Raw genomic sequence first — 20,633 nt, 5'->3', positions numbered from 1 at the left:
AAATCCAAGAGACTTATTTTTGTGGATAGTCCGGCGAAGAGATCAAACCAGTTTTCCAATCGTACCAGACTCTTCTCTGGTTTTATTTTCTTGTGTAGCAAGATCGTCTGCTTTCGTTTTTTTTTTCCTTTTAAGTGATTTTGAGCGTTTTTTTGTCCCTAAAACTCATCAAGAATCTCTGTATGCATTTGTGATCCTTACAACCTTTTCAAGATCACGATTCCTGCAATTTCCCTGCATCTCTCCTCTTTCTTTACCTTCAACACTAAAAAAGAAAATGGCTGTGAAGCGGATAAATTTTCAGCCTCCAAAACGATGGGTGAAGGGCAATGTTGTAGGATCTGGATCCTTCGGAATTGTCAATCTAGCAATGAACAAGTGCAACGGGGAACTTTTCGTTGTAAAATCCGCGCCTTCGGGGAATGCTTTGCAATCCTTGGAGAACGAGGCTAGCATCCTGGAGAACCTCAATTCACCACACATAGTCAGATGTCTCGGACATGAGTCCTCAAAAGAAGCAAATGGTGTCAAGAAATTCAACCTTTTCATGGAGTACATGGCCGGCGGAAGCCTCTCCGATGTCTCCAAGAAGTTCGGCGGCATTCTAGATGAATCTGTGATTCGTCTGTACATTAAAGAAATCCTCCAGGGACTCGCCTACCTGCACAGGAGTGGGATCGTGCACTGTGATCTCAAATGCAAAAATGTGCTCTTGGGCTCCTCCGGCAATGTCAAATTGGCCGACTTAGGGAGTGCCAGGAAGTTGAAATCCTTCGGAGGCGATTCTTCCAAGAATTCCTCCCAATCCTTGTCTGGCTCACCCTTGTGGATGGCCCCTGAAATCCTTAGAAAAGAAATGCCAGATTTTGCTTCAGACATTTGGTCTCTTGGGTGCACGGTTATTGAGATGGCAACCGGGACGCCTCCTTGGGCCGATCAGGTGTTCGACCCAATGGCCGCCATTTTCAAGATTGCTTGCAGCGAGGACACCCCTGCATTTCCCACTAATTTTTCTGAAGAAGGTTTAGATTTTTTGAGAAAATGCTTGCAGAGGGACCCTAAGTCGAGGTGGACCTGTGATCAGCTTCTTAACCATCCATTTGTTTCAAACAAATCTTCAGGGACGTGTTTTGAGGAAGACGATGACTCTCACTCGCCGACGAGCATCCTGGACGTCAATGACTGGGACTCAGAGAGCTCAGATGGAGAATCTCCGGACGGAGCAGAGGACTCTGCGAGGACCACAAGAAAACTGCAACACAGGCAAAGTGATTTTCTAGAATCAGATAACTGGATTGATGTTAGATATTGAAGGTTTACCAAATACGACGAGGCTTTAGGAAAACTGTAGATTGACAGATTGCTCCTAATGTAAATTATCTTAGCAATAGATTTGGTGGCCCAAATGGATTTGTAATGGAACCCTCTCGGTGCTACCTTTTATCATGAAATGCAGAGATTATCTTTCTTCTCACCAAGGCTGTATTATTTAAAAAAAATTGTTTCTTAAATAATTTTGACTTTTTTCAAATAAATTAAAATTTTCATAATTCACAATCAAAATAGTTGAAGATAAGTAATTTAGTACAAATATTCTTCCTTTGCTTTGTTCATCAAGCCTCTTGTGACCACTCTAAGATGGGAAGTCTCTCTATCATGAGATAAGGCAGAGATCTATGCAAAGATTGATATGAGTTTTTCTCAACTTATCTAACTCTAACGAATATTCCCCTTATATCTCTACTCTCACTAAAACTAAAATTCTAACTATGTGGAGTCTTCCCAATAACTGTTTGATCCAAATTCCCCTAAATTTTAAATAAAAATTATTTTAAAATAATTTTTATAAAATCATTATTTGAAATCATAATATTTATAATTTTGGGTAATCAATAATTTCTAGGTGTATTGATTTCTTCCAAAATTATAATTTTGCCCCTAAGATGAGTTTTTCTTGGAATGAAAACCTCTTGTAGCAATACAAACTCTTTAAAGTGCATGCACCAAGTATATGTATTTATGCGAACATTTTACTCCACAAGTATCAAATATCTCACACAAAAGTTGGGTGGATTCCTAAGATCAAAGGAAGTGAGATTAGGAGGCAATCCAATTCATGGGCTCAAAACCCAATTACCTAATCAAAATGGTTACCCACTCTTTGTGTTGTACTCACAAAAGATTGTATGATGATGTGATATCTCATTAATGCATGGTCCAATGGCCAACATCCACATGAGGCCATCTAACATATAAAGGTCTAGGTGAAATGTCCCAATTTTACACTATTATCGACTTGGATTAAATTTTGAAAATTAAACTCCAAGATATTGTGTAAATATGACAACCATCTTCCTAAGATCAGTTGTCAAAAGGATGAATTTTATGGAATTAAATAAATGCATGCACAAATTAGTAGAAAATATTCAGACTAAGGCACAGTGCAAAAAAATAGAAAGTGAGGTCACTTGTTCATTCAGCTACTCTATCTAATAGATTTGTCATCAATTGATAAAATAATTAGAGATCTTTTATACCATCATAAGAAAACAAATGATAAGAACATTATATTTTTATATAAAAATTTTCTATCGGAAAACAAATTCAGTTTTATCGATTTGTTGTATTTTCACCTTCTTAATTTATTCTTTCCATAATTTTCTCCTAGAACAATAGGAAGATAGTTTTTCTACTTTTAACCTGTTTTTTAGATGAAAAGAATTAGTATAAAAGTTTTACCATCCCTAAAATTGGTACGAATTATTTTTCTAAAGTTCCATGAAGATGATTTTGGTGATAACAAATACTTAAGCTAATAATAAGGTGCATTAAGTATGTCTTGCAGACCACTTAAAAGAGATTTCTAATAGCGTATTCATTCGACTACCCAAGGACTGAGTGCACGGTTTATACAAAAAGAGATGCAAACAATTTATGCCATAAAGCATACAATTTGAATGACCTAGTTGCATTGTCCAACTAGATAATAGAGTTTAGCATAACAAGCAGGCCAAAAAATCAAAGTCATCCAATTAGATTGCCATCATGTTCTGGTTTGATTTGGTCACCTTGACGATCGAGTGGCCAAGTGCAAAGAGACATGAAGAGGAAGAGGCAATGATCATGGCTGATCAACCAGATTACTTGCCTCCGATCATTAGGAGAGAGAAAAGTCACTACAAGCATTTGTTTGATAAATTGTTTGAGCACCCAAAAGAAGAAGAAGAGGTGTCTTATGAAGAGAAACGATTGGTTCCAAAAAAATTGTAGAACAAGAATGAATGCTTGGATCCAGGCAAGAAAGTCTCCAAAGTTACTAAGGGGGGGTTAGTCCACAATGAAGTGGAATGAATTCCCCCCGCACTACTTAGTTCATCCCACTTATGGCGTTAGTCCAGAATGACTTGAATTGAAGTGGAATGAATCCCCCCCCCCCCCCCCCCCCCCCCCGCTATTCTGCTCTCCCTCTCGTCTGCCTCTCCAGACGATCTCTGCTCCCTCCCCGACCGTTCAGGAAAGTATTTTTTCCTCCCTCTGCCCCCACCTCCATCGCAGAGCACGGGAGGCTTTGTCGCAGAGCCCCTCGGCCTCCCTCTCTTTCCGCCCCTCGGTCGGCCTTCCTTCCTCCCTCTCTCGACCTCCGTCGTAGAGCACGGGAGGCCAGAGCCCCTCGGCCTCCCTCTCTTTCCGCCTCTCCTCTCCCCCCCCCCCCTTCCTTCCTCCCTCTCTCAACCTTCGTCGTAGAGCACGGGAGGCCAGAGCCCCTCGGCCTCCTGGCTTCTCTTCTCTCTCGGCCTCCCTATTTTCTCCCTCTCGGCGCACCGTCGGAAACATCGTCATAATTGGTTTAATTATCCAATTAATTAAACCATTAGTTTTTCAGTTTTTGTTAATATATTATTAATTAATAATATTTAAAATGTATATTATGTTATTGATAAATTAATATATTTATTTATTTATTTTTATTAAAATAGTGAGTTTTAATGTTAAACTATATCTTATGTTATTATAGAATAATTTATTATATTCACTTATGATATTTTTAACTTTTTTATTTATTTTAAATAATTTATTCTAGTCACACGTAATTAGTATATTAATTTATAATAAATTATAATCATTAAGTAATATAATATAATTTTTCATTAATTAGGATATTAATATATTCTAATACTACACGTTAAATCACTTATAAGTGTAGTAACCACGCTTATTTTTGTTAATTATATGTTTAGGTATATGTTCTATTTAAGTATATTATAAAATGTTACTTATTCTCTTTTTTATATCATATTTTTCATTGGGGGCACTAACACTGGAATCTATTTTGCAGCCACTTGAACTCGTCTATACTAACACCCAAACATGAGTTGAAGTGGAAGCAATTCATCTCACTTCAATTCAATTTTCCATTTCATTTCCACTTCATTGTGGACTAACCCCCCTAAATGACCTATTTATGTGTTAGCAGTTCATCATAAAAAAATTAAATATTTTTTTGAGATTTTTATTCGAGATTTTGGCAAGTTTCTATTAGGATCCTCACGAGCCATGGATCTTGTCACCTTCCTCTCTTCTCTTCCTTCCATTGCCTTGCTTGACGTAGAGGTAGATTGATGGAGTGATGAAGAAAGAATTTTGGAAAGGGGAATTGGGGGAAAACGGGCAAGAGCTTGAAGGACCTCTTGACCTGATATCTAAATTACTCTAGGCTAATTTACTAACTCAATCGTTGCCTTTCATTAACCTAGTCGTCCCCTTAAATAGGGTTGAGGACGCCAAATACACTTTAGACCCTTGGGTCACTGGTTCAAGCCAAATAAATTGTAAACCAAACCAAACCAAAAACCAAACCAAATCAATTACATGAAAATTGAAAACCACATTAATTAATTCCTACGCCTGCTGGTAACACGTGATGCTATTGAGTCCATAACATCACCCCCCTCCTGGAGAAAGAGCTTGTCCTCAAGCTCGAAGGGTAGAGAAGCCGAAATGCTGATAATGGCATTTCCCACTGGACGAGAATTTCCCAATCGCCCTGTATGTGGCGTGCCTGTAATACCTGAGCTGGAGTAGAAAGGACAAGACCCTCATGGAGTGGTGGCAGAGGGGTGTGCAGTAGGGGAGAGTCGCCCTGGAACGGCTTCAGTTGGGAGACGTGAAATACATTATGAATCTTTGCCTCGGGTGGTAGCTGCAAGCGATAGGCCACGGTGCCAATGCGGTCCAACACCTGAAATGGACCATAATATTTCGGAGAAAGCTTGTGGCGCTTGGAGGCAGTTAGTAACAGCTGGCGGTAGTGTTGGAGCTTTAACCACACATAATCTCTTGGGGAATAATATACCTCGTGGTGCTTCTTATCATAATAGAACTTCATAGAGTGTTGGGCCTCCTGGAGGTGAGTACGTACCTCAGTGAGCATAGCATCTCTTTCAACTAATGTTTGGTCCAAAGTGGCGACTTTGGATGCCCCTGGTTCATAAGATAAAAAACGAGGTGGATCTCTACCATAAACTACCCTGAAAGGAGTAGTTCCCAGTGCGCTATGGTAAGAGGTGTTATAGCAAAATTCTGCCCATGAAAGCCACTTAACCCACCGTTTAGGTGAGTCCCCCAAAAAACAACGAAGATACATTTCGATCGTGCAATTGACGACCTCGGTTTGTTCGTCAGTTTGTGGATGATAGGCAGAAGAGAATGCCAATTGTGTGCCATGTAACTTGAATAATTCTTTCCAAAAGGTACTGGTAAAAATGGCATCCCTGTCACTGATAATAGATGCTAGAATCCCATGTAATTGGACAATGTGGTCCATAAATAACTGAGCTACATGAGCAGCAGTATATGGATGCGCCAAAGAAATGAAGTGGCCATATTTTGAAAAACGATCAACCACAACTAATATCACGGATTTACCTGATGAAGTTGGAAGGCCATCAATGAAATCCATGGAAATGTCGGACCAAATTTGAGACAGTAGCTGTAGAGGTTGTAGTAGGCCTACAGGACTTAAATATTCGGCCTTGTTTCATTGACAAATCTGACAAGCAGCTACATAATCAACAATTGTGCTCTTCATATCCCTCCAATAAAATTCCCGACTAATTCAAAAATATGTTTTCTGTCGACCCTCATGTGTGCTATCATGGAAAGAGGATAGAATGGTGTGAAGAAGTGGGGACGTGTGATGCATAAAAATCTTGTTTTTGTATAGGATAAGACGATCCTGAATTGTCCAATGACTAGCTATTGTCCCTTGCTGAATATCTTGATATAATGAAATAAGTTCTGGATATTGATGTGTCTCTTCACGAATAGAATCCAACAAAAGTGAACGTGGGTGGCTGAGAGCATAAACGTGTGGTTCTGGAATGTCCCGATAAGACAAAGCATCAACCCCCAAATTTAAACTGCTTGGCTTATATTGAATTGTAAAATCGAAGCCCATGAGTTTACTCAACCAGTGTTGCTGAGGTGATGTGGTGAGGTGTTGCTCAAGAAGATACTTGAGGCTGCAATGATTTGTATAAATCAGAAATGGTCGTCCCCATAGATAAGGCCGCCAATGTTGGATGACTTTGGCTAACCCAATTAGTTCCCTCTCATATGCTGCTAACTTATGGTGGTGGTGTCCCAACTGGCGACTGAAATAAGCGATGGGGTGTCCCAATTGTTGTAACACTGCACCGGCGACTGAAATAAGCGATGGGGTGTCCCAATTGTTGTAACACTGCACCAATACCTCCTCTAGATGCATCACATTCCACCACAAAGGATTCCTCAAAGTCTGGTAGCTGTAACACCGACGCTGAGGCTAAGGCCTCCTTTAACTACTGAAAGGCCTCCTTTAAATTCTAAAAGGCCTCTGTCGTTGAGGGAGACCAGTGAATGCATGTTTCTTGAGAAGGTTGTTAAGTGGTGCTGCTATCTGGCCATAAGTACGGATAAATTTTCTGTAATATCCTGCTAGGCCCAAAAATCCCCTTAATGCGGTAAGGGAGGTGGGAGGAGGCCAATTTGTGACAACATGTATCGTACTCTTGTCAACCTTCACGCCCACTATTGATATAATGTGGCCCAAATATGCCACCTCTGAAGTGCCCATAGAACATTTGGATTCATTCAAAACCAAATGATGGGAGAGTAGAATGGTAAATACCTGATGGAGATGTTGGAGATGTTGGAGATGTTCGTCCCAATTTGTGCTATATACCAAGATGTCATAAAAAAATACTAACATATATTTCCACAGAAGTGTGGAAAATACCTCATTCATGAGTGCCTGGAAGGTGGAGGGCGCATTGGAGACACCGAAGGGCATGACGAGGAACTCGAATTGACCGTGGTGCGTGCGGAACACAGTCTTCTCCGCATTTGTAGGGTGAACTCTAATTTGATGATAGCCCGATTTCAAATCTAACTTGGTAAAAATCGTAGCACCATGTAACTCATCTAGAAACTCGTCCACCATTGGGATGGGGAACTTGTCTTTAATTGTATGGAAATTGAGTTGCCTGTAGTCGACACAAAACCTCCATGATTTATCTTTTTTGTGGACCAGTAAAATAGGGGATGAGAAGGGAGACCTACTGGGCTGGATAACCCCCTAAGCGAGCATATTCAGGCACTGTCTTTCGATTTCATCTTTCTGTATATGTGGGTAACGATAAGGATGCACCACCACTGGATCGGTTCCCAACTTCAAACGTATGCGGTGATCACAGTGTCATTAAATAAATCAGTAAAGGCTGTAAGTAATGGGGATAACTTACAATCATCAGTGCTCTGAATCTGGAAAGTGTGAAGTGTGCTAGGCACCTGTGCCTTGATACCCTGTAATGTAATTTGGCCCTGTTGTGCTGTAAAGGTCATAGTCCGAGCCTGCAAATCCCAAAATATAGGGCCTAATAGCTGAAGACATTCTACCCCGAGCGCCAAATCAAATCCTGCTAAAGGAATGACCAGTAAGTCAGCCTTAAATGAATGTCCTTCAATAGTAAAAGGGGTGGCTGCACATAACCCAACACTAGCAATTTTAGCCCCATTGGCCACTGAAACCGAGAGACCCTTTTGCTGTTGGATTTCTAATCCCAATTGTTTATTTGCGGGCTCACTGATAAAATTATGTGTGCTGCCAAAATCAACTAAAGCAAGTAACTGGAGATGGTGTAACTTGGACTTTACCTGCATGGTATTAGAACTACGCAGGCCATGCATGGCATGGAGGGAGAGCTCTGGTTCTTGCTGTTCCTCTTCAACAATATCATCTTCAGGAAGCACTTCTGAACCCTCTTCCCAAAGTTCTATACTAAATAATCTTTTACAGGTATGTCCTGGGAGAAATTGTTCATCACAATTAAAACAGAGGCCCTTGGCCTTTCTTGCCTCCATCTCCTGTTTAGTCAAGAATTTTCGTGGAAGATTGTGGGGGGACACATTGGTAGAATGCTCTGCACGGTTAGGGGCTGAAGAGCCAAAACGTGGCCCAGGTGCACTACCCGATAGTCTGTTTGTCCAAAAAGGTTTTCGGCCTAATGATTCCCTCAGAACTCTTTGTTTCTGTTCCACAGCCCTGGCATAATTCATGGCTGAATCCAAGTCTGTAGGACCAAGTAATTCCACTTCCAAGCGAACCGACTCGATCAATCCCGCATTAAAGATTTGAACATGCAGGTGAGGAGGAACAAATTCACTTGCTCGGGCCAGCCTTTCCTGAAATATTTTGTGGTACAATTCTAAGGTGCCAGTCTGTTTATAGTTGATCAATTCCACCACTAGATTGCTACTAGCTAGAGGTCCAAACCTCATCTGGCAAACATGTTTAAAATTTAGCCAATCCTGAGTCGAATGGACATTTCGGTAGTGATGAAACCACATGAGCGCTTCATCGAGCAAGTGGTAGGCGGCCAACGTGACCTTGTCCACATCCAACATTTGTTGATGATAGAAAAATTGCTCACATTTCGTGAACGAAAGTAAAGGATCCTTTAAGCCATCATATGTAGGAAAATTGAGTTTAAAGTACCTGGGAACCGTAGTTGGTCCCTGTGTGTGAGCAGCCATAGGAAGAGGTTGTGGGCGCAATGGTGGTGGTGGTGGTGGTGTGAAGTGTGGGTGGTTTGCTGCCGGTGGCTGAGAGTTTGTAGCTAGTGGTGGTGCGGTTGATTGAAGTGCGGCAAGTTGACGGATGACGATTTGGAGAGAAGGTTCCAGCGTGTGCAATGTATTATGAATGTTTGTAATTTCAGCACCTTGATGCGTGGACCTTTGCTGAAGATCTGAAAGCACTTGACGTATGTCCTCTAGAGAAGAGGAATCACCGAGGGTGGACCTGTCTGATACCACGTTGTTAGGATCCTCACGAGCCATGGATCTTGTCACCCTCCTCTCTTCTCTTCCTTCCATTGCCTTACTTGACGTAGAGGTAGATTGATGGAGTGATGAAGAAAGAATTTCGGAAAGGGGAATTGGGCGAAAACGGGGGAAAGCTTGAAGGAACTCTCGACCTGGTATCTAAATTACTCTAGGTTAATTTACTAACTCAATCGTTGCCTTTCATTAACCTAGCCGTCCCCTTAAATAGGGTTGAGGACGCCAAATACACTTTAGACCCTTGGGTCCCTGGTTCAAGCTAAATAAATTGTAAACCAAACCAAACCAAAAATCCAACCAAATCAATTACATGAAAATTGAAAACCACATTAATTAATTCCCACCTGCTGGTAACATGTGATGCTATTGAGTCCATAACAGTTTCACAGGAAGATAAAAAAAAGGGTCCATTTCCAAGGTCAATATTCAAAATTTGAATGTTGAGGACTTGTCTATTTGAATTATTTTCACCCAAAACAAACAGTCTCTTGATTTCTAAGGCAAAAACAATCTCTTCCAAATGCTCTCATACTTTAAAACCGGTATTTGAGGATTGGATTTGAGCAGTTGAAAAGCAACCTAAAAAAGGGTTTAGTATTTTGGATGTTTTACTTTGAAATCCTCATCTACTTAACATCTTTTGTGCAAAAAGGGGATGTTGAATAGTACTATAAATCCAACTAACATTCCATTCATACTTTGAATAGTATTATACTTTGAATTCATTCCATTCATTCTATCATTTTGATTTAAAAGTAAACCTAAAAAAGGGTTTAGTATTTTGGAGGTTTTACTTTGAAATCCTCATCTACTTAACATCTTTTGTGCAAAAAGGGGATGTTGAATAGTACTACAAATCCAACTAACATTCCATTCATACTTTGAATAGTATTATACTTTGAATTCATTCCATTCATTCTACCATTTTGATTTAAAAGTAAATGTTGAATAGTATTATATATCAGATTTAAAATCCAACTATTTATGTGCACATATTTTGAAATTAATTGATTATACTTTGTGAAGCATTTTTGAACTATAATGCTCTTGAGATTTATTGTTTTGTTCATATCACTGCATGCTGGGGCTATTTTTCAAAATCCAAGAAGTTTTTTGTTTTATATTTTGAAATCAATAAAAGACACTTAGTCAAGTAAGTCTGAACTAAAATATTGCATACTTCGAAATCATTAAAGTTGTTAAAAATCTTACCCGTGTGCTTATGAAATCATCATTTGATTGAACTAGTCACCCATATTTCAAAATTATTTTATTGACTTATGTGTCTTAAACTTTGAAATTTGGTCAAATTAGAACTTGTTGAGTTGTTATTTACATATAATAGGTACATGGATGAGGGGACCTATTTGATTGGTACTTATATCATAATATCTACCTTATTTGGAAAAAATTGTATTTGGGCTGAATTATAAGCAAGTAGCCCTTGCATTGCTGGGTCAAGTCTAAGTAAGTGAAGACTATCTTCACCTCAATTTTATTGAGACAAACCAATATAGCCGAAAAGGAAAACCTCATTAAGCCTTAGCCACTATAGTTGTGAGCTATAAGTTCTTGTGAAGGTAGGCGATATTGAAATCCCTTGTTAGGTTTTGCCCTAGTTTGCACTGTGGACAACAAAATCCCTTTGAAGATCTAAGTAGGCTTGTCTAGTAAGTTGCTAAAAATTCCCCTTTGTGGGTCTAGGTTAAGATAACCTAGTTTGCTAAGTATTCTTATGTGAGAACCTAGTTCACTACTCTTAATCAAAATAGATAGAAATAAGACATCATTTTATGAGAGAACTTGTCCAAACCAAGGTTATTAGAATTGAGTTTGTCCCTACTGAAAATCAATTAGTGGATAACTTTATGAAGCTATTGGGCCGATCATTTCTCTAAGCTTCGAGGAGAGCTAGGCATGAGTAACCCACCTTGATTCACTTCGGCTGAAAAACTTGAGCTTAATGAACACGTCAACAAAGTTATAGTGCTAAGTGAGTGAAATGGAAATCAAAAGATGATATTTCAGTCACTCCGTGAAGGTCATTGATCGATCTACTTAAGCGATTGATTGATCAATCGAATTAGAATAATCGATCATTCACGACATGAAAAGAAAAGACAAAAAGCCACATTCGAATTTTAACCTACCTCTTCATCCCAAATCATTAAAAAAACTAATCCAATGATTCTCTAAAGCTCTAGTGACCCCAAATCTCCATTCCCAATTCGTTTTTGAGAGATTTCTCTTCAAATCTAAAGCTAAAACCCTCATTTCAAACCTTTTTTTCTCTCAAAACTGAACAAAGCGAAAATGGTTAGGACCAAGGTCACAAAGAAGACTCTGAGGAAAGACAACAAAATTTGTGAGGAAATGACGAATTGGGGTGGGGGCGTGGAGAGTACTTTATATTCAAACTCAAAGCGAAAGGTATTTCTCCATTTCCATCCCAAAGAACATCGTTGAATTGTCAAAAGTTGATATTTTCTTTTGTGAAAGGGAAGTTTAGGACTTTGGTGAGCTATTCCAACCTTACAAAGGCTAATTGGAGAGAGAGGATCCTCTATATCCCCTTCTAGTGAGGAGATTGGGCCACATAGTCTCAAGATTTCAACCTACGTGAAGAAAACACCCATATCTATTTAGACCCCCACTCTAAATAATCTCCTCAACTCCACAGTCACAAGCATGAAGAGGTATATAAAGGAAAATTCGACGATGGATCTCCGTGAGGACTTCCCTCACAATATACATGATGCAATGTTTTTTGTCTTTGGACAAACAATAGAGAGTTCCGATAAGGTGAGGATACAAGACCTCACAATGCCACAAAGTCGATTTGAATCCCAGGAAGGTAACCTTCTCTCGGCTCACCACAACCAATATTTTTTGGTTGATATCTTCTAGAAGGTGTTATGATCTCAATAGTAGGCTGAGTCATGCAGAGGCGTAATGGCTAAGTCATTTAGTATTAAGTTAATTTCTTTTCTTTTAATTTACTTTTACTTTATTTTTATTTCAGTTGAAGAGTTAATATGCCATAGGGACATTATTATAATATTTTATTTTGAACCTTGTTAGCGTGAGCCCTACTTGAGGGGTGAAAGAATTGAGAAAGGGTAAGTCTTGATTTAGAGTAAACTAGGATTTTGAGTTCTCCTAAATGAGCTCAGGGTTGTGCGTTCTCCTTAACGAATCTAGGGTTTTCAAGCTTCTCTTCGACTTAATTATTCTCTTCTTTTCTTCTTTCCTACGAATCACCATGTGAGATCTGAGACCGTAACAACTGGTATCAGAGCAGGGTAACATGGGGGATTCTAACAATGGTGAGTTAAGAGAGTTGGTGATCAAAGGGCAGAATGCGCACGTAGAGGCATATGCAAAAAAATGAGAGAAGGTTTGCTCAAATCGTGCAGCAATTGGAACAAATCCCAACTCTTAACCAGCAACTCGACATACTCGAAAGGGAAATACGAATGGCAGTAATGCGTGACGATATACGTCCGTCTTCCATTAAAATGTGTTATGGACTCAATAGTGAGCCGAGTCAGGCTGAGACACCATGACTGAGTCAGTTACTCTGACTGAGCTAGTTATGTAGCTATTTAGTTTACTTTCATGTTAAATGTCATAGAGGGGCAAAATTCAAATTCTCTCTGGAACCTTATGGTCATGAATCCTATTTAAGGGACGACCTGGAATGAAATCGATAAGTGAAATTTCAACCAAAATTGGATTCGTCAAGGATTATCCATGTTTTTTCCTGCGAATCGGGTCGTGATATCTGATAACACCTTGGTATCAGAGCTGGTTCAGAATCAACATATCGAGACTCGGCAGGATAGGGATTCAAGAGGACGGTCACAATTTCGGAAGAAGACGGTGCCTCTTCGATCTCGGCGAATAATTTCGTCCGTTCCGAAGTCGCTCGACCACGAATCTCTTCGAAAACGCCCGATTTGGGTTTGCATGTTTTCGTTCGACTTAAGTCCTCCGAGCGTGAACATCTGGCGCTGACCTGTCTCAGAAATTTCAGAGACTCCTCGTTCGCCGTTGGGAATGGCCGTCCAGCAGACGGTCGACATAAAACCTCTAAGCGTGGCAATCCCGAGCCAAAAACCAGCGTCGTGAAAACTGCAGTCGGCGAGACTGGCAATGCCCTCGCCAAGAAGCTCCACGACCAATTCCGCCAAGATACCTCCTTCATCAACGATGTTGCGGTTGTTCGCCGGCGGCAAAAGCTTCATAAGGTCAGTATTATCGGCGACAATGGTGCTGGGAAGGGGTCGTCGTTAAATCGACGGGGAGTGTATATGCGAACAGGAAAGACCAGAAATCCAGAGATTTTAATTTCGAATTGGAAATGGTTGCTGTGGCGGAAGATGAAATTAATGAGAAAAGGAAGTTCGGTCTCGGAATCATTGCTGCTGCGAATTCAGGAACAATAAGCCCCAATATGAAATTGCAACCATCGTGCTGCAGCCTCTCGTTTCGCTCTCGGCGGCCGAGCTGGAACCCGACTTGAATAACTCTTGCGGTAAGTTTCATAGCCAACCTTCTTCGAATTTTGTCTTACACGTCCACAAGTCCCACGATTTTTTCAGAAACAACTCTACAATGGCGCTGAGTGTGTTTAGTTGGGCTGAGGAATAGAAAGGTGATTTTTCTGTGTTGCTTGTTGAGATATTTGCTTCCGCTGGTGATTTGAAAGGGGTTCAGGTTTCCGTGACAGAAATTCCAGATGATGATTTTCTTATGACTGTTCCTACTTGTACATCTATAAGTGGGAGCTTGGGGATGGTAGACAAATTACTCAGGGTATGGCGTCGAAGGAAGGACAATAAGATTGCGCCAATTTTGTTTACTTACAATTACTTATTTGATGGGCTGGTGAATTTTATGTTCATAAGATTGGTAGTGCAGGGGTTTGAGACAATACAAACCAATTTCTCTGCTGCTGAGACAACACTTCGCCAGAGAGCCATCTTTGCCCTTCGGGAGTCATCTCTGATGAACTATAAAGAGGTTGCTGCTGCCAAATCAGACCTAAATTATAGTGGTCTGCGGATGAAGAATATAATTCAGCACAATCCAGATGTAATTTTTGAGGTAGGTGTTCCGTATACTGAACAGTGCAACAATGCAATTGCTGAGGCACTTTAGACGGTTGGTGATTACATAAATCCCTATGATGTCATACTTGATGTTTGCTTCCCACCAATTATGGAGCAAGAGTTGAGGTTAAAAAACTCTGCCACCCAGAACAGTGTGGGTGTTGATGTGTGCAGGCCTTATGAAAGGGGTTTCTACCTCAATCTTCCTGAGGTTCAGACAACTCTACATGCAAACAGGACAACCTTACCATATATCTGGTCAATGTGCAACGGTGTTTTGAACTACAGTGCTACCGATGGTAACATCAACATCCTTCCATTGCTTAAGACCATTCTTCAACATGATATACCAGTTCTGGTTTTCAGTGGAGATCAAGATTCAGTTGTCTCCTTATAGGGTTCTTGAACAGTAGTTCGTGAACTAGCCCATGATTTAGACTTCAAGACTAATATTCTTTCCGGTGCTTGGGTCCACACGGGACAGGATCTTATACGTAGGGAGCTTCTTATCTACATGCCGAGCAATCTGTGTCTCCAGGAGGTTGATCGCTTCAGTGATCTAGCTGATTTTCCCCATGAGGATGGTTATAGAGGTGTTTACAAGGGTCGCACAGGGGAAGCTTGTGATGGGTGTGCTATTTTTTGGAGGGAAGACCTATTTACAATTCTACATCAATGAAGGAGAGAAGCTCCCTCTTACTTTTCTAGAGGTTGCAGAGGCTACAACCTCTAATTGAACTTGGAAACAGTAAATCAATCATCCCCCCTTGGCTTTGGTAAGATCAATGCAATCCAGAATTCAAAAGAGAAAGAATAAACCCAAAATCAAGAGAGAACTATATCTGGTGCTCGTCAAGGAGACCTCCCAAACCCTAGGGCTCATCAACGAGAACTCCAAACCCTATTTAGCCTAATTCAATGCTTGTCTTTCTTCTATTTCTCTACCCTCTAAATAGGGTTTGAGGTCATTAGAGTTTTAGGGCTTAAATTGGCAATTCTGCCCCTACGACCTGGAACCTTACACACTAATGAAAAAATATACTTAAACTAGTATAAATATGAATTTTAAAAGTAATTAACTCATTGAGTCATTGCCGCCTCCTTTGGGTGACTTGGTGTGCTATTGAGTCCTCAACATCTGCACCCTCCCCCCCCCCTCTCATGGAGAAAGAGCTTGTCCTCAAGCTCGTATGATGGTAGACCTGTGTGAAGTTGGCCAGCTATTCCCATGTAGCCATCGTATTGTTCGGTGTCTTTCTGTTATGAACCCAATAGCAGGCTGAGTCAGGTAGAGACACCATGGCTGAGTCAATTACTCTGACTGAGTTATTTAGTTTTACTTTTCAAGTTAAATGCCATGGAGGGGCAACATTGTAATTTTCTCTTGAACCTTGTGGACTTGATCCCTATTTAGAGGGGGAATGGAATAGAAAGAAGGAAGTCTGAATTTAGGTTAAAATAGAGGGTTTGAGTTCTCCTAAACGAGCTCGAGGGTTTTCAAGCTTCCCTTTAGCTTGATTTTCTATTTTCTTTTCTTCATCCGTACGAATCACCATGTTAGATCCGGGGAACGTAACAACATGGTAGCAGAGCTGAAACAATGAGTGATTCGTGGATCGCAGAAGAAATATGCATAGTACTACGGGAAGAAATTTCAGCAATGCTACATCAGTCTGCCATTAACATGGAAGATAGGTTGCAAGAATTCGAGAAGCAGCAAAAAAAAATTTCTGAGCAGGAGGTCGCCATTCCAGGAGATGAAGAGTTGGATTGCGTCGAGGAGGGAATTCCAGAGGCGCCATCTAGAGCCGGGAATTCCGAACACGGGGAGCCTGGAAATCAAAGACAAAAGACTACGGGGCACAAAACTCTTCGAAACAGTCCGAAGAGCACCAGGCCTTTACTGCTACTCTCGGTTCCACAGCTGGGCTCCGCAGGGAGAAGCCACATATGGCTGTTGCTCACCGGGGGGAACAGGTGAGCCTCTTGCTCACACGCAAACCCTAACTGTCACTCTCTACCTCTAGAGGGAAAACCGACTAGGACACAACCTAACTGCTTCCGGTAGGCTGCAGCGTGAATCGAAAATGGAAGAAATGGAATGGGTGACAGCAAGAGGAGAAATCCAAACTGGTGAGCATCGACAAGAAGACATTTGGGGGTGAGTCTCTAAAACGTCCTCGAATTTTTGTACAAAGCAACTCCCATGGGGTTGATGGGGCTCAAATGGGCTAATCAGCAACAACGCTACTCAGATTTATTAAGATAGACAGGTATGTTCAATCTCCTAATTCATAATAATGAGGAGCTTATCGATGAGAACGACACATTTGTGTTCTCCTCTGTCAGGCCGGAGTCTTCTGTGGGGAATTAATCTTTTGTTGATAAGGATCAGCTTGAACTCTATGAAAACATTAGAATCAAGCCTCTGAAGGGCATGATACTCTATGGAGAGCCTGGTATTGGCATAACTTTACTTGCAAAGGTAGGGGCCAATTCAACATCTGCCACTGTCTTGCGTGTTGTTGGTATTGAGTTGATTCAGAAACATCTAGGTGATGCCCCCAAATGGGTTAGGGAGACTTTCAGGGTGGCTGATGGTCTTCCTTCGTCTATTGTAGTTATTGATGAAATAAATGCAGTGGGCACAAAAAGGTATGACGCCCTTTCAGAATCTGAAGTTAGGCAACTAATGGAAGCAGCTGAGGTGGAGGGCAACAATACAATTGATTATATTGAATTCATAACAGCAATGATGCCTCTGAATAGAGTGGAAAAATAACATCACTTGTATACGACCTTTGAAAATTTTGACAAGGACAAGAGTGAATCTAGAGAGGGACCTGCTGGGTTTGTAGCACAGGAGTTATGCTGAGATCCACTCAAAGTTGGGTTTGCTATTGCCTACAAGATAAATGTGGAAATTCTCAAAAGGATTAAGACAAGAGTGGGGTATCGAGTGGACATCGTGCCAATTGATATGCAAGGTACAACTAAAATGTTGAGCTCTATAGAAGGGGGAAGACTTCCACTTGCTGCAGCCATGCCATCTACCGGTCTCAAAGAGGCTAGACCTACTGCCAGGACTCTAAAGGCAGCAACAACTAAACTGGTCCAATTGACTTTTGGTGGTGTATAGGGGGTGTAGCAAGTCTAAGCATTATGAAAGGATGAGGGATCTTACCATGAAGATAGATGGAATTATTGCAACTCTTGAAGGAGCACTGCATCAATTTACATCTACAGAAAATTCGAAAGGAGGAAACAAGTATCCCTGTGGTAGATGCAAATCCTATGAAAGGGCCCAGTAGCAGCTGACCATCTTGAAGGTCCCTAGTATTCTGCCAATTGTTGTACTGCGTTTCCAGTCTGGAAAAATTGGCAAGCTCCACAACATGGCAATTTCTGGGCACTATGTCTGCTATGTGAAGAATATCCAGGGGCAGTGGTACAAGCTTGATGACAACGTGTATCTGAACTGGATGGATGAACCAGCCTCTCAGACATTAGTGGACTTGGATGTTTATCTGGCTTCACAGAGCTTGGTCTGGAAGGGCAGCTAGAAGCAGGGAGTTCCTTGGATGATAATGCAACTTTGGGTGCAACAGCAACATTATGAGCCATGTACCGACAAGAGAATTTAGAGTGACCCTAGAGCAGTAGTTGCTGCAAAGAAACGAGATGAGACATTGGAAGAACATGGGCGGACAACAATAATTAGGCATCAGTGGAATCCTGTTTGGCTTCCAAGAATCGAAGTTGAGCCTCAATTTGAAACGGCCCCATCACTGGTAGGTTGAATGTATGAGGTTGCTGGCCAGTTCCATGATAGGCCTGGCAAGGCACTTAAGGTGGATGATCCTAGAAGAGTTTTGGACCAAATCTCACAGAGAAAATTAAAGTGTTGGAGTGCAATCCTGTTGGCACACTGACTTCATGGGTATCTTGCAGTAGTGGGGGGACAAAGCTACAACAACAAAACAGAGGCAGGTAGCTATGCTGTTTTTCTCGCCAACATGGGGATAGAGGCTGCTGCTATAGTCAGTTTTAGGGGCACCTCACATCGTTTACCTGCTTGGCCAGTGAGCATCATGCTTGCTGACCAGAATGTGGTCTTCACCACAACACAGATAACCACCCTCTTGCAGTGGACTAATATTATACTTAATACAATGCTTGCAAAGGCAGGGGAGTATGAGATTTCAGTGCTCAGAAGTTTTATTGAACAGGGGAATGTGAGGAAGTATATTACTGCTGTTGTGAAAAGAAACAGTGTTATTACTATTGGTGCCATTCTTGGAGATATTGAGACTGAGATGATGGTGCAAATTAAAATTGCAGTTGCTGTTGCAGAGTGGATTCAAACAGAACCGGTAGAAGTCTCAAAGAACATGGAATTTATGTATGGTAAGGTGTTTGTTGTACGTCAAGACATGGAGCAGCAGCTTGTGAGGTCTAGATTTGACACTTCAAAGGTGACTACCTTGCTTAGGCAGATTAATGAGCTGAAAGATATATTGAACCAGGAAAGAAATGCATATGAAGGATTGCTACAGTTGTACACTCTGGAAAATTCAGACTTTGCTGAGGTGGCTTCAGATAGTTTGGAGCTCAATCGTTTGAGGCGCTGCCTCCTCATTGATTCATATATGTAGGGCCAATGGCTCTCTCTACTGGATTCATTTCTCAAGCCACAGAATTCCTCTTTCTATAGTTGGGACAAGTCTCAAGTCTTTTCATGCATCTGGAGGTTGGGAAGTTTAGAGTAAGACCCCATCTTAAATAGAGGAAGGGCCGTCATTCTCGGGTGTACTCCATTATTTGTCTCATTAACCTCTTGCATGGTAAGTTATGGTGCTCGATTGCTTCTGCCACAAATTGGCTCCAATAATGCTGTAATTGCTGTTTATGACAATGAACCAACCAGTATAAGAGCTTATGTAGTTAGCTCAAAGGTGGATATGGGTGCCTGCTAGGTTCGAGTGGCATGAACTCTGGCATGCGAATGATACTTGCAGAGGAGATAATCTTGGACAGGCTAAGGAATGTGGACTCTTGAACAGGCTACTACCAGATCCTATTTTCCATGATGGTTGCAGGCCTCTGAGGGTTTCAAGGTGCAGCATATTGAGGAGGTTAGTGCTGCTCAGTCTTCTCAATCCTAGGGGGATGGTCATGATGTTGTTGCTGCCATGTTGGAAAAGTATGGATAGTGCAACCTTGCTGATGGAGGGCAGAGATGCTACTTGGGGCGATGTTCAACACATGACGTTTAGAATGTGACGTTCGGCAATGATGTGGCAATGTTCAGCACGCCTCCCTACCTTTGACCTTGAGGACAAGCTCGTTCTCCAGGGGGGTGTGATGTTATGAACCTAATAGCAGGCCAAGTCAGGCAGAGATACCATGGCTGAGTCAATTACTCTGACTGAGTCAGTTACTGAGTCATTTAGTTTACTTTTCATGTTAAATGCCATGGAGGGGCAAAATTATAATTTTCTCTTGAACCTAGTGGAGGTGAACCCTATTTAGAGGGGGGGATAGAATAGAAAGAAGGAAGTATGAGTTTAGGTTAATATAAAGGGTTTGAATTCTCCTAAACGAGCTCGAGGGTTCTCAAGCTTCCCTTCGGCTTGATTTTCTATTTTGTTTTCTTCATTCGTACGAATCGCCGTGTTAGATCCGGGGAACGTAACACTTTACAATGTACTAGAATCTCCCATTGGTCATTAATATGATGGACACGTAATAGCATAGCTAGAGTAAGAATAACCCGTCCATTGTCCATTGGAGGAAGGGACGGGATTGAAGAAGGAGGTGGACCCTTAAAGGGTTTAAGTAAGGAAACATGGAACACATCATGAAGTTTAGCCATTGCAGGAAGTTGCAATTGATAGACGATTGTCCCGATTCACCGAATAATAGAGAAAGGCCCAAAGTACTTTGGAGAAAGTTTATGACGTTGTTGGCCTGCTAGTGAGTGTTGACTTTAAGGATGGAGTCGTAACCACACATAGTCACCTTCCTTGTATGCGATATCTTGGTGTCCCTTGTTGTAGAAGTCCTTCATATGAACTTGTGCTTTGAGGAGGCGATCCAAAATATTCTGTAGCACCTGCTCCCGTTTAATGAGTGCTT

General features: G+C 41.2%; 1 protein-coding gene across 1 annotated transcript; it reads left to right on the top strand.

The window, feature by feature from the left end:
- The first annotated feature begins 203 nt into the window (after nucleotides 1-203).
- LOC137950903 (mitogen-activated protein kinase kinase kinase 17-like) lies at nucleotides 204-1,327 on the top strand. Its single transcript, XM_068797565.1, has one exon. It carries the CDS (start codon nucleotides 278-280, stop codon nucleotides 1,310-1,312), a length of 1,035 nt encoding a protein of 344 aa, XP_068653666.1. The 5' UTR covers nucleotides 204-277; the 3' UTR covers nucleotides 1,313-1,327.
- Nucleotides 1,328-20,633: the final 19,306 nt, after the last annotated feature.

Source organism: Aristolochia californica, unplaced genomic scaffold (assembly GCF_029961685.1).
Source record: "Aristolochia californica isolate CCGP_79_NKW_82.1479 unplaced genomic scaffold, dmAriCali1.0.hap1 SCAF_14, whole genome shotgun sequence".
In the NCBI taxonomy this organism is placed as follows: Eukaryota; Viridiplantae; Streptophyta; class Magnoliopsida; order Piperales; family Aristolochiaceae; genus Aristolochia; species Aristolochia californica.
Note: the sequence above shows the minus strand (reverse complement) of the source record. Positions and strands in the feature narration are given on the sequence as shown.